Here is a 14,165-nt window from a genome sequence, read left to right on the forward strand (position 1 = left end):
CAATTTCCATCCACCATTACCAGCCACTAATGTTTTTCATTCAATTCAATCTCTTTGTTTTGTCAATTCATCTCTAACACCATTTTTTTCACACGTTTACATTGTCATTCTAATAATAACAATAATAATAATAATAATAATAATAATATATCCTTGCATGCATGCATGTTTTTCTAATCTCTACGCACAACGGCCTGTTTTCCTCACCGATCAAACCTTCCTCGCGCGCGGCTTAAGCGAACATGGCCGTTGTTTGCCCTCGCCGCCACCACCGCCTCCTCGTAATATTACCCTTCCTCCTCCTTTTCCCGTCATGCGGCCTCTCCCAACAAGCCCCACTCCTCCAATTCAAGAACTCGTTGACAAAATCGGACGCTTTATACAACTGGAAAGACGACGGATCCAACCCATGCGACCCCAACAACGTGTGGGTTGGCATCATATGTTCAAATGGGTTGATCAGCACCATCAACCTCTCCAGCATGGACCTCGAAGGCCAGCCTGACCTAGGGGCCTTTGAGGCCATCGAGGGCCTCAAAGCCCACAGCATCCAAAACAATTCCCTCGCTGGCCCCATGCCAGAAATCAATCGCCTTCGTTTCATAAAAGCCTTTTACGCTGGTGGCAATTGGTTTACCGGGGTCATACCTTCCGATTTTTTCCAAACTCTAGGTTCCTTGAAGAAATTATGGCTACAACATAACAACTTTTCGGGACAGATTCCAACATCCATCGGAGAATTGCCAAATCTCAAGGAACTCCATTTAGAATACAACGAGTTCTCGGGGCCTATTCCTACATTTCTGGACCCGGACATCATCACATCGATTGATCTATCCAACAATAAACTACAAGGAGAAGTACCCAAAAGTTTAACCAACTTTGATGCAAAAGTGTTCGAAAACAACCCTGACTTATGCGGTTCAATACTCGACAAAGAATGCACCACGCCTTCTAATCATCCACCAGACGAGCCAGAACCAGAACCAGAAACAGAATCAAAATCGTCAGTTTAATGGATCATCATGATTGTGGTTGTTGCTCTCCTGATTATGATCATCTTGGCCAGAGCGAATCAAATAGACGAAGATACAAGACCTTTGGGTAAGGGTGGTATTGATGAAGCTGTTGTTAATATCCCCACCGTAACCAAAAAACCCGCAACTTCTAGTACTACCCAACCATACAATAATAATAATAATAATAACAATACCAGCAGCAGCAGTAGTAGTACAAGTACAAACATTAATAACCAGACCGTTGCTAGCAGTAGTGCAGACATCAAAGATGCATCTGCAGCTGCAGCCCGTCCTGCAGCAGTGAAAAAAGCGGGTGGTGGGGTAGGGGACCTGGTGATGGTAAACGAAGATAGGGGGGTGTTTGGGTTGCAAGACCTGATGAAGGCTGCAGCAGAGGTGCTTGGAAATGGAGGGTTAGGGTCCGCATACAAGGCGATGCTGAGTAGTGGAGTGTCGGTGGTGGTGAAGCGGGTGAGGGAGATGAACCAGATGACCAAAGAGGTCTTTGATGCAGAGATGAAGAAGCTAGCCAAACTCAAGCACCAAAACATATTGGCACCTTTGGCCTATCATTTTAGGAAAGAAGAGAAACTTATTGTCTCCGAATATGTCCCCAAAGGAAGCCTGCTTTATATTTTACATGGTAATCCGTATTATTTAAGGGATTAGCTACCGTTTTGACCAAAAAAGTTTCAAAGTTAAATTTTTGTTCAAAACGACAGTTTGATGGTGTGAAATCAGACAAGGATGTAGCCGTGTAGCTATATCATCATGAGAAATTATTTAATTTGTTTTTACGTGTCTCCAGGAACATGTATAATTAACTGACTAACTAACTAACTACTTGCAGGTGAGCGTGGGATATCCCATGCAGAATTAAACTGGGATAAGCGATTAAAGATCATAAAAGGAGTTGCACGTGGAATGGGTTTCCTTCATAAGGAATTCGAATCGTATCCATTACCTCGCGGGAACTTAAAGTCGAGCAATGTACTGGTGGGGTCAGACTACGAGCCACTTCTAAGTGACTACGCTTTCTACCCAATGCTTAACAACACCCCTACCGTGCAATGCATGTTCTCTTTTAAGTCTCCGGAAGCTGTGTTAAACCAAACAGTGAACAAAAGAGCGACGTTTATTGCATGGGCATTGTGATTCTGGAACTCATGCCCGGGAAATACCCGTCCCAGTATTACAATAACCAAAAGGGTGGGACGGATGTCGTCCAATGGGTTAAGTCGGCCCTTGCAGAAAACCGAGGGAAAGAGCTTATTGATCCGGAGATATCGTCATCTTCTGTTTCGGAAATGGAGAAGATTCTTCATATAGGAGCTGCTTGTACGGAAAGCGAAGAGGATGAGAGAATTGATTTAAGTGAAGCAATAAGAAGAATAGAAGAGGTAAATGTTAGTTAATAAAGAGATGGATGGATTGGATTGAATTGAATTGAATTGAATTGAATTGAATAATGTATGTATGCATAATCGCGGGGAATCGATCGAATTGAAGATCGAGGCCGTAAAAAGAAAAAAATGATTAGGCTGAGGCCGGGGGTGAAGGCAAGGAACTGACTGAATGAATGAATGAACAAATGAATATAGTGAACGCGAGAGCCCTCGGATCGCCTTATTTCATATAGATTAGAGAACTCATTCTTTAATGTCAAGTCATGTGTATGACTATGTATGTATGTGTGGAAAAAAAGAAAAGAAATCTGACTCAAATAATGAATTATGCATATGTAATCATTTTTAAGCCAAACTGTCTTAATTGCTGCAATCACATTCGGTACTTCCTTTTTTCATATGTTTAGGAATGTAAATTAGTTGATGCTTTTTATTTTTATTCATATTTATTTATCAAGCATCATGGGTCAAACACATTAGATCTTTATTGTGTATTTGATTTTGTGTATACGCTAGCTAAATTGAATTCATTTATGATTTAAAATAAGCTTTTCCATGAAAAAATAATAGATAATTAATAATTAAATTGGTGTACAACCCATGAGGAGATTGGTTGTTCAAACTTCAAATTTCATGATGTGTAGATGTGATGATTTTTGGTGTTAAGTATGTGAAAAATAGGGCGCGTGTTTAATACTCCCTCCGTCCCATTTTAAGTGTCTTAGTTTGAATTTTCAAGTCTTTCTTTTGCAACTTTGACCGTAAATATTTTTGTTCGTGCCATATAATACTTGATGAAAATTATATGAATGGATTAGGTTTTAAATGTATTTTACATTGATATGAAAAATACATTGATATAATTTTCATTAAGTATTATATGGCACGAACAAAAATATTTACGATCAAAGTTGCAAAAGAAAGACTTGAAAATTCAAACTAAAACACTCAAAATGGGACGGAGTGAGTAGTTAATAATAATAATAATAATAATAATAATAATAATAATAATAATTAAAACAACAAATTCCTCACAAATATAAATTACAAAAAAGCAACACATTTTCTGGTTTTTATTTTTTCTTTTTTGTAAAGACGGTTAACAATGTTTTATACATAAAAACCAACTTCATTTTAGTTTTTTCTCGTATTAATCATTTAACAACGCTTTGCACATAAAAATCAACGTACTTAGTGTTTTTCTCGTAAAAGTTTCTTTAAAACTCGTACTTGTGTGTAAATATTTTTAACAGACAATTTATAACGTTAGTTTTTCTTACGTGAAAAAAAAAATCAATTAACTATATAATAGAAAGTATATAGTTTTTTTTAATACCCTTGAATTTGTTATCATAAATTCACATGTTCGAGGGAAAAAAACGGGTTTGGTGTAACTTTTTGATAAATAGAGATGACAATAAGGATGGTCATTTTCAAATTCATACCCGTTATTAAAGCTAGTTTCAAATCCATCAGGTTTAATCGAGTAATTACTCTTCGGATTTCGGGTTTTTCGTTTGGATTTCGGGTTTTGACAAATTGTGGGTGCAACGTGGAAGCAAGAAATCCCAAAAAACAAAACACAAACTAACCTCCTCTCTCTCTCTCTCGTCTCCGTTGTTTGTGAGTCTGAGCCAGTCTGTGTGTAGCATCCAATCCATCATCAATCATTTGTTTTATTATTATTGTGTTGCAAATGCATCGATGGGCAGCCAAGCGATTGTTTCAGCATGGAGCAGCACCATTCAACAACCGGCTTGGGTTGATTTTTTATACGGGCAACCAGCTAGGCTTTATGTGGGAAATGATAATATTTGGTCTTCCACAGGGGTTCAACAAGGGGATCCCTTAGGGCCTCTCCTGTTTGCCCTTGTTTTACACCCCCTTGTCCACCGGATCAGAGATCGCTGTAAGCTTCTTTTTCACGCCTGGTACCTGGATGATGGGACCCTTATTGGAGACGCTACTCAGGTTGCCAAGGCTTTAGACATCATCAGAGTGGAGGGCCCCTCTTTGGGCCTCCTTCTCAACATCAAAAAAACTGCCTACATGTGATGGGGCGAAGACTCAAGAGATTTTATTTCCGCGAGAGATTGGTAGGCCGGTGCATGGTGTGAAACTTTTGGGTGGTGCTGTCAGTAGAAACGAGGAGTTTATTAGTGGCTTGGCCCTCAAAAGAGCAAAACGTGCGGTTGAGCTGATGGAATGCCTCAAAGGCCTTCGTGACCCTCAAAGTGAACTCCTCTTGCTTCGTTCGTGTATGGGGGTCGCTAAACTACTGTTTGGGCTTAGGACGTGTCAGCCTTCCTATGTCGGAGAAGTCGTCTCTGTTTTTGACACGGGTCTTCGGAAAGCGATCGAGGACATTGTTGTTTGTGGTGGTGCCTTTTTTGGGGACCTCCAATGGAGGTTAGCTTCCCTCCCAACCCGTTTTGGGGGTCTTGGGATTTGCTCGGCCGAGGATGCCTCTTCCTACGCTTTTGTGGCTTCAAGGGCCCAATCTTGGGTTCTTCAAGACCACATCCTACGGGAGTGTGGGGGTGGGTTGTTTGACTCTGATTATAGGGGTGCGTTGGATACCCTGCATAATTCTCTTCCTGATCTTGATCTTGGCGGTTTCGACTTTAAAGACACCGCCCCTCCTAAAGCCCAGAAAATTTTGGCGAATGCCTTATATGGTGAAATCGTCAAGACAGTTGAAGAGAAGTTCGCTTTGTCCCCGCAGCAGCGAGCCGTGTTTGAGTGTTTACGTGCCCCTCACGCTCAGGATTTTCTATCAGTTGTTCCCATTGAAGGTTTAGGGCAATGTATGTCGCCAGTGGAATATCGGGCCATCCTCAAATACCGGTTGATGGTACCCCTTTTCCCGATGGATGACCCGTGTCCCGTATGCCGAAAGGCTTGTTTGGATTCTTTTGGGGAGCATGCAGTCCATTGCAAAGAATTACCAGGCTTTAAATATCGACATGATCTAGTTCGAGATGTGCTTTATGACGTCCTTAAGCGGGCCGGGATCTCGGCAAAAAAGGAAGCCCCGGTGAACTTCTTAACCGACCCTTTAGATGGGAGATCAACCCTACGACCCGCTGACATTCTTGTTTTTGGATGGGAAAAAGGGAAGCACGCGTGCGTTGATTTGACAGGTGTGTCCCCCCTCGTTGGGCTACGGGGCCATGGGTTTGTGGTGGGTCATGCGATAAACAAGGCAGAGGCGGGTAAAGTAGCTAAGCACGAGAAAGCTTGCCTTGAGAATCAGCACGTGTTCATACCGTTTGCTTTTGACACATTTGGCGCTCTTGGCCCTGACGCGGTTCAGTTCCTTAAGCGGGTTCAGCAGGTGGTCAGCAGTAACTCCGCCCATGATAACGGGAACGTTGTATTTAGTATGGTAGGGTTTGCTATTCAGAAGGGGGTAGCGGCGCAGCTTGTTGCCCGTCTATCTGCCGTTAGTCTGTAATTGTCCCGATGTAAACATCATCTATTAATAATTAACCAATAAATAATAATAATAATACCACCTCTAGACGAACAATAAACACCCCCAGGGCTAATTACGAACAAGAACAAGCTCGTGTCATTCAAGCTTCTCTCCAACACGTGGTATCATTTTCTTACTATTCACAATATCTATCTATTAATTTATTATTATTATTATTGCTGTAATTTTACATTTGATTTTAATCCTAATCCTAATCCTAATCCTAATTATTATTATTATCAATCATGATTATCTTAACAACCAATGTGATGCCTATTATTATCGCCAGTAGCTCATAGTTTTATACAGGGGTGTGCAACTTAACCGCCTAACCGTTAACCAAACCAACCGCCATAACCGTTAACCAAACCATTTATCCCTATGCTATGTTTTATCATCTCCCTGTTTACGGTAATGCTACTGATTTATGCTGCTGCAGATTCGACTGGGTTGGAGTGAAGCTGCCAGGGATGTCGGTGTTTCCCCTTCCATTGTCGGAGCCATTCCAAGAAAAGAAGCTGCACTGGTAGAGGTATGCGCGTATCTTATGGAACCGTCTTTGTCTTATTTCTCTTTAAACGTTTACATTGCCTTTCAGTATTTTATGGACGAATGCTTGCAAAAACTTATCGATACAATCGACTCTGGTGAGTTACAACTACAAGATTTAGTAGCAAGTGAGCGTATTACCAAGCTTATCAAATTTCGCTTACAAATGCAAGCTCTTTACATATCAAAGTGGCCTCAAGCTCTTAGCATTCAAGTAAGTTGCAATTAGCATATGTAGGTTTGTTTAATGCTATGTTGGTGAAATGATAAGCGAGCCTTTAACTTTAATATGAACAGGCACAACCAGCAAATGTGTCAACAAGCTTTAAACAACGGGCAATGTTAGTTGATGAGTTCTGTCATGCCGCAAACGATGAAGGAAGTGGTGTCGATTGGTACCTCAAACGCACTGTTATTGGTGGGGTGTACTCCACTACTGAAATATACATGCTAACCGATAACTCCACAGGTTTCTTTTCCTCTGTTTTTTTTTTCATTTGGATTTTTTTGCTTTCTGTGTCACGTGTGATTGATGATAGTTGTGGTGTTTTTCAGATTTTAATGATACTTGGATATTCTTAAATGAGCGAGTAAGAGACGCTTTTGATTTAAAGAAGACCTTTCAAGAGGTTGTTTACTTCTAGTTGGTTATATTATATATGTACATTTGGAATGTTTGCATTTTTAATATTTTGTTTGGTTGATGTTTTCAGGTACAATATTTTGCAGAAGCTGTGGGGGCTGGGTTGGGCAGTTCGTTGCAGGGATTTACAAAGAAAGGTTATTAGGATTAACATGTACGGTGGCATAAAATAAAATTTTAGGCTTGCAAGTATCTTTGTTGTTTTTGAATGACGAAATAGTTTCGTTTTACTGTAATCATGCTTTGTTTGATTGCTGCTTATCTTTTGTTTGACCCAAAGAAATAAAGGATCTTTTATATTTTTGTAATTGCTTAGTATCTGTGATTCATTGTGTTGTTTGTTGGTCCATTGGGACCGCACCCTTCATGGTCTAGGTTGCCTGAAATCATTATTGTATTGAACATACATGTACATCGTAACTTCTAACTCGTATCAATGTTTATTTAAATTTCTAACTCGTATCTTTGGTTCTTGTATCTTAAACTCAAGAAGTGAACCTTCAGCTTAACATCTCTTGCGGGTCCGAACACATACCTTGGGATGATATCACATTTGTTCTAATCTCTATAAGCTTTCCATAGCATTTACACTGTATTATATAGTAATTGGGTATCCTAGCTGATTTGGGCACCAAGTGTCTCCTTAACCCTTTGGATGATCCGCTAAATTTTATTGTGATATACACGCAAACCTTAAAGAAAGGTATTGAAATATGTGAAATTATAGGATAAAGAGAGAGAGATACTACTGTAATGCTCTTAATTGTTTACCACCAATGGTTGAAAAAGTTACCCTTGTTTAGATGCTATATTAGCATCTAAAATATTAGGTAACTTTTTCAACCATTGAGATTATTTTTTTACCATTGTTTTCATTTGGTCATTAGCAACTTTTTAGTATATGCACCATGCAATCTAAATACGAAACCATTTATGCGCATATCACTAATGAAAGAAATTGCATACAGACTCAAGAAGCAATCTCTAAAAGACTCATGACAGATTGAAATTTTATCACATTTTTTGTTTACAGACGGCAATATCTTTACATATATATAGATACCACTGCCATGGCATCATTATCCATCACAACACAATTCACAACATGCAAAGCAGCCTAAAAATGCTAGACCAGTAATTATCTGGGTGACCAAAATAGCACACTGGTCGTTGATGCTTGTACAGGCTTGAATGCAGCACATGCAACAGCACTTGCCACATAGGTTAACACAACAGTTGCCAGCTGCTCTCACCAACATTTCTGCTTGGTCTGGTAGCTTTGGTTCATAACCCGGAGGCGTGTTCTCAATAGTTGCAACCAAGTTACCAAACCCCACGCCCAGCCGCTGCAACACCCTTATCATTTCACATTTTTCTCTAATTTCAATACTTTCTTTTTTTCCCTGCATGTACAATCCACACATTCTTATTATTACGTTCTTAATATGCTCACAAATAATTGTACAAATCAGTGACCAACCTTTTTAACGCCAGACGACGTTGACGCGTGCTTTTCTTGTATTTGTATCGTCTCTAGCAAAACCATACGTGTATACTCACTAACAACACCACTCTGCATGCTCAATTTAGCTACCTGCAATAGAAGACAAATAATCAAAAATTGAAAAGTTAAAAAAAAAACTTCATAGTTAGTGATACAAGCCTAAACAATTGAAAAGTTAAAAGAACTTCATAATTATCAAAACACTTCCTAATTAGTTAAAAACTTCATTTTGGCTACCTGCAATAGAAAACAAATAACCAGCAAACAAGCACCACTTTTAAAACATGGAATCAAATTTACACTGCATTATATCTACCTAACTGGCTAACTCTTATTCCTCAAGAAACAAGAAAAATAACTGACCTTCTCCTCAAGCTTTTTATCTTGTGAAAACCATGCTTGTGATGTGTTATGTTCAATTTGGTGCTTCGCCAGAACCTAGTCACAAAGATAATATCAATGAGACCTCAAAAAAGTAAAAGAGAGCACGAGGGAAAAAAATTAAGGGGGGAAATAACAGATATGTGTGTGACCTATATAATGGGCACCCATTGAGAATTACTGATATAAGTTAGAGCATAACAGCACAATATAGATAAACATAAAACTGTTGTCACTTTTCATTCATGCAACTATACCTAAACTCTAGTTACAGACCTAATAGAGTTAGCTTTTTTCTTTAAGTGGGCGTGACAGAAGTTAAACCTGTTGTAAACGTACATGTAGTGTCTTAATCAGAATTAGCTGTGTGTAATTTACTTATTCTTGTTGGTTTTTGGTTAAGTGCAAAAGTTTACAGCTGTATCAAAACCCATATATTACAGATTTACAGTGTTCCTGCTTCAATATGAGGGTATAGCAGTGGTCTTATGAAAACCCATCTTAAATCTGAAAATCTTCTACTTTCTAGGCAAAAAGTAGAATGCCAATGGGTTTTAGTCACATGAAATATCTTAAGATCTAGTTAAGTTCCTTTCTTTAATGTATAGGTTTACAGTTGGTAAAAGATAACATATTGTATAACATGTGCTTTCAGCTATAATAATTTTGTTTCGTCGATTTCCTAATTACTACATATAGCTAAAAGTTCATTAAGACAATCCTGCCATCAAAATTACAATAACTTAATATACAGTGAAAATCATAAGGCTCACCTTTTCAAGGGGTATTTCCTTTGCCCGTTGCACCTTAAGGTCAATAGTGAAGTTACTCATATCTGCAAGAATCCCTGTAACTTTTAAGGTGTCGGGAAAACCACCCCTGTAATGCCCAAATACAACCAATGGCCCTTCCGAACAAAGATCTAAAGTAACTGAAGGATAAACCTGAAGAAGATAAGCTACAATTAGATCTCTTAAAGAGTAAAATTAAATAAGACTTGTATGTAAAATGCTAAACTGAGTATGACTGGTAAAACATGTAATCCAAAATACCTGAAGAGCATCAAGATCATCTAAGCCATCAATTGCAATGTTCATCAAAACTGTAGAGGCAGCTCTAGAAAACAACATTTCCATTCGAGCCACAATTGAATCTGATGAACCGCATACACAACATTAGTAACTTCTCAATATTTCCGATTCATTTAGCTTTAAAACAATTAACTTTCTGGAAAAACTCTCCTTGTGTTGAAGATATATAAATTACCTGCATCGAAAGCAGACTCAAAATGGCCCCTGCCAATCATTGCAAGCATTCGTAAAAAGTAATGATTGCAGAATGAACCTACAAAGAAACGCAAAAAAGTTAATACGCTGTACCAACAGTCGTGCGATTGGATTCATGCAAAGCTAATGCCACCTGTAATAATGCTATAGCCTAGCAAGAGTAAGAAAAAAGTAGAAGGTTGGTAACAAAATCATTACCTATACCAAATGTGTAAATGCGTGGACACAGCTCCGATCCTTGATTTTTTAGTTGCTTTGTCATAACTTCACAAATTTGTCTCTCATCTTCAACCGCACCATCAGTTAAAAAGAAAATCACTGGAATTGATTGCTTAATCCCTGATAACATCTCTACGGCCTTTATATCACAAAAAGAGAACAAATCATAAATCCATTAACACATATATATATATATATCGTGATTATCAGATACACATAGAAGTAATAAGAGAACAAAAACTAAGCATTTTGAAAAAAGGTATAAAAAAACATATTTCACTCGCAATAGAAAAATGAAAATAACCTGACTAAGAGCAAGTGACATATTTGTACCACCACCAGGAATGAAGTTCATGCCAATCCAATCACCAGCTTTTTGAAGAGCTTCCTCAGTTGCCAACTCCAGAGTTGATGAATACAAGTAAGTCTGGTCATTAAACGCCATTATGTTAAAAGAATCCCCTTGATCAAGCTTTGATAGTGCTACAATAACCGCACTTTTTGTAGCTTCGATTGTCCTACCCTTCATGCTTCCGCTAATATCAACCACAAAAAGTACTTCCTTCCTAATAACCTTTTATATAAATAGCAAGCATTAGCCCTCCAACAAAACTACATCGCATTCAGTTACATAAAAAAAACAACTTAAAACAAACCTTTTTGCTGAGATCTGGCCCTGGAAATAGATACAAAGAAAAAAACTCCTTTTGATCGATTGTGAGTGATGATGGAGACTGCAAAAGAACACCACCAAATGCATTGCTTGTAGGAACCTGAGAGATGATTATGACAATGAAACGGTCATTTGATACAACTTGTGTCAATATAAAACAAATGCGAAAACAAGGTGAAATCTTACCTGGTATGTAAACACAAAATTAGAACTTGACCATGTAAGAACTTCTTTCTCATACACGAAACCCAATTTCCCTACTACACGTTTTTGCTCCTAAAACAAAGTACAGTTAGTTTTCAAAACAAATGAAACATATAATGAAAAACTGAATCGAATACAAGTTACACCTTCATTTGATGACTTGCTGTCTTACACACAACTTCTGTACCTAAACCAACATTGACACTCAACTGAATCTTTTCCTTTTTTGTTAGTTTCTTTCCTGCAGGAGTAACAAACTCCGGGAAACTGAAAGGAACATTCAATGTGAAATCGCCATCTTTATAAATTAACTTCTGGGACCATCTTACTTTGACTGAAAGATTTGAACCACCATCAACCTGGATGATACAAGTCAAACAATGTTCAGCTTTTACACTAATAAAAAAGTCATAAAGAGCAAGTCCTTATTAACCTGTGGTATTGTCAAGGTAAAGATGTGAGGTTTGAGAAAGCCTCCATCTTCAGGCTTGGCTGCTGTTTCAGTCTCCCCCTTTTCATCCATCACAACTAGCTGCGTCTTGTATGATTTTCTGGTCAGTTCCACCTCTACACCTAGAATTGAACCCTGTTAGCCAAATCATGCTATATTACTTGGCAATTTCAACCAAAACAATAACTCATTTTGCATTCTGAAAACAAATTAAAACAGGAATGAGCTCGTTACCCTACCAGTACCAAAAGCATAAACGAGCCGAGCCCAAGCTTGACTAGGCTTGAGCTCTTTCTCCAAAGCTCGAGTTCGACTCGTGAGTTGTTTTTTCAAGCTTAGGCTGAACACATTATTTATTAACCAATTTACTGATATTTTTTATTATTTTTACAATAATGAGAAAAACTTTAAATGAGCCTAAGCACAGCTCGAGCTCAAAAGTCCAAAAGGGTAAAATACACAAAGCTCTTTAAGACACAACGACCTTCCCATACAAAGCTCGAGCTCAGACTCAATAACTAAACAAGCTTTATTTGAGGTTCAAGCTTAACTCGAGCTTGACATTTCAAGCTTTACTTGCACCGTTACCAAAAATACCGATACTGAATTATCAAATAAATGAATACCGAATACAGTACAGAATCTATAGATACACTACCAGTAGTTACAAACTGCTACCTAAAAATAATAATATCTATCGGTACGGAACGGTAACTGTATTGAGTAAGAGTAATTGCTGTACCTGTAAACCACCCATGGGAATAGCTATACGGCAATCAGAGGCGGCACTTGCCATAACACAATGAAGCCGCCACGAACCAGTCATTGTAACAAACGCCGTGTCGAGATAACACTCCACCTGAAGCTCAATCCCATTCATCTGAAGCGGAATCAAAGCAGGCGGATCGCACCTGCCGTGCACGTGAGGCTGGTAGCTCGGGACGTCAGGGTTATCAACAATCCCAGGGTTGAATATCACCGCGTAAACCATAGGCGAAGCCGGATAAAACGATCTGGTGGCTTTCTCCATCGGCGTGAGCGGCTTAGGCGGCGCCACTGAGCGGTCTTTGCCGAAGTAGATGCGTTTGGATAGCCTGAGGCCGTCTTCAACGCCTCTAGTGAAATCATCATCATCATCACCGGACATAATTGATTGATTGATTGATTGATTGATTATTCAAGTGATAGTTAGGGTTTTTGAAATGAAAGTTGTTGGTGATATCTAACGACGAATCAGATGTCTTTGTGCTTTGAGTCCACTTTAGGATTCTATTTCTATTCCGTCTTTCAATTTTGAATTTTGGGCCTTCGACTATTACTTACTATTGGATTCCTCCTCCTTTAACAACTTGCAATTGCCGTTTTGCAGCCAAACTTTTATCTTATATTAACAGGGCTACGGGTGTAAACGAGTCCAAGCTTGACTAGGCTTAAGTTCGGCTCGTGAAGACGTAGGTCCCCGCAAAGCCCAGTTGGACCCGCAAGACACACCTTGAAGAGGTACGTCTGCGCAAGGACCAGCTGGTTCCGCAGGACCCACCATGCTCAGAGAGATGAAGACCTTACACGTAGTAGGCCAGCTGTTCCCGCAGAAAAGCCTCCCTTGGTACAATACCCCGCCTGTCCCCGCAGTTGTGGGTACAAGCCAAGAAGGAAGGCCACCCGCACTAACAGTAAGGCTACACGCATAAGGCACTAACTCAATACTTCAGTAATGTCACCTGAAGAAGGAATGAGCAGGGCGGGAATATTCCCGCCCAAAAGAGCTAGTCCGTACGCTTCTGGAAGATCTTTTGTACTATACCTGCCAAGGTATGGACAAAATAGATAAGATCTGACCAAAGCAGCCCAAGAACCAATCACAGGGTGACAGCTCACCGACAATAGTACGAGGAGGAGCACGCTCCAGTACAAAATGTCACTATCAGCCGCTGCCTACCCACCAACTCCCATCGTGGCACGTACATAGCCCGTAGTTGGTGGAAAAGGAATATTATACAGCTGGCCGTACCTGCTTGGAAATCTACCTTCGGCTATAAATACTCCAACGCCTTGGAACGGTATCAGGATCTTATCTTATCTTCTCTCTAGCTATTTCTCTCTATATACACTTATATTCAGAGCAATCTAGTCTGATTCTCACGCCGGAGGGTGGTCACAAGGAGGAACCCCTCAGTGACGAGCTCACGGTGTCTATTTTGCAGGTTGAGAAGAATAACCATCTTTGCCGGACCTAACCCTCGTGGGAAACATCTAGTAACCCTAAGATTATCCTTAATCTGCCGGGATCACTTAGTGTTTCTTCATTGGCGCCATCCGTGCATTAAGCTAGAACTAATTCTCAGTTTTTCA

General features: G+C 39.4%; 1 protein-coding gene and 1 pseudogene across 2 annotated transcripts; one reads left to right on the forward strand and one right to left on the reverse strand.

Annotated features, from left to right (window-relative positions):
* The first annotated feature begins 242 nt into the window (after positions 1–242).
* LOC143538575 (pollen receptor-like kinase 3) lies at positions 243–2,780 on the forward strand (annotated as a pseudogene). Its single transcript, XR_013136268.1, has 2 exons — positions 243–1,662; positions 1,870–2,780. The product of XR_013136268.1 is annotated as a pollen receptor-like kinase 3 (transcript).
* A 5,255-nt stretch (positions 2,781–8,035) lies between these two features.
* Positions 8,036–12,996, reverse strand: LOC143538588 (uncharacterized). The gene is made up of 13 exons (XM_077032105.1): positions 12,556–12,996; positions 11,796–11,948; positions 11,509–11,721; positions 11,345–11,434; positions 11,142–11,258; positions 10,790–11,059; positions 10,465–10,624; positions 10,247–10,324; positions 10,033–10,133; positions 9,754–9,924; positions 8,963–9,037; positions 8,576–8,689; positions 8,036–8,498 (listed from the first exon to the last, which is right to left on the reverse strand). Exons 1-13 carry the CDS (start codon positions 12,958–12,960, stop codon positions 8,175–8,177), a joined length of 2,271 nt encoding a protein of 756 aa, XP_076888220.1. The 5' UTR covers positions 12,961–12,996; the 3' UTR covers positions 8,036–8,174.
* Positions 12,997–14,165: the final 1,169 nt, after the last annotated feature.

This window comes from Bidens hawaiensis, unplaced genomic scaffold (assembly GCF_021521415.1).
Source record: "Bidens hawaiensis isolate Kalapana, Puna unplaced genomic scaffold, B.hawaiensis_p1.1 tig00011646_1, whole genome shotgun sequence".
Taxonomy (NCBI): domain Eukaryota; kingdom Viridiplantae; phylum Streptophyta; class Magnoliopsida; order Asterales; family Asteraceae; genus Bidens; species Bidens hawaiensis.

Coding starts and splice junctions, on each gene's coding strand:
- LOC143538588 (XM_077032105.1), bottom strand. CDS start 12,960: ATGTCCGGTGATGATGATGATGATTTCACTAGAGGCGTTGAAGACGGC. Junction 10,134..10,246: donor TGAGTCTGCTTTCGATGCAG/GTAATTTATATA, acceptor GCGGTTCATCAG/ATTCAATTGTGGCTCGAATG. Junction 9,925..10,032: donor ATGATCTTGATGCTCTTCAG/GTATTTTGGATT, acceptor TATCTTCTTCAG/GTTTATCCTTCAGTTACTTT.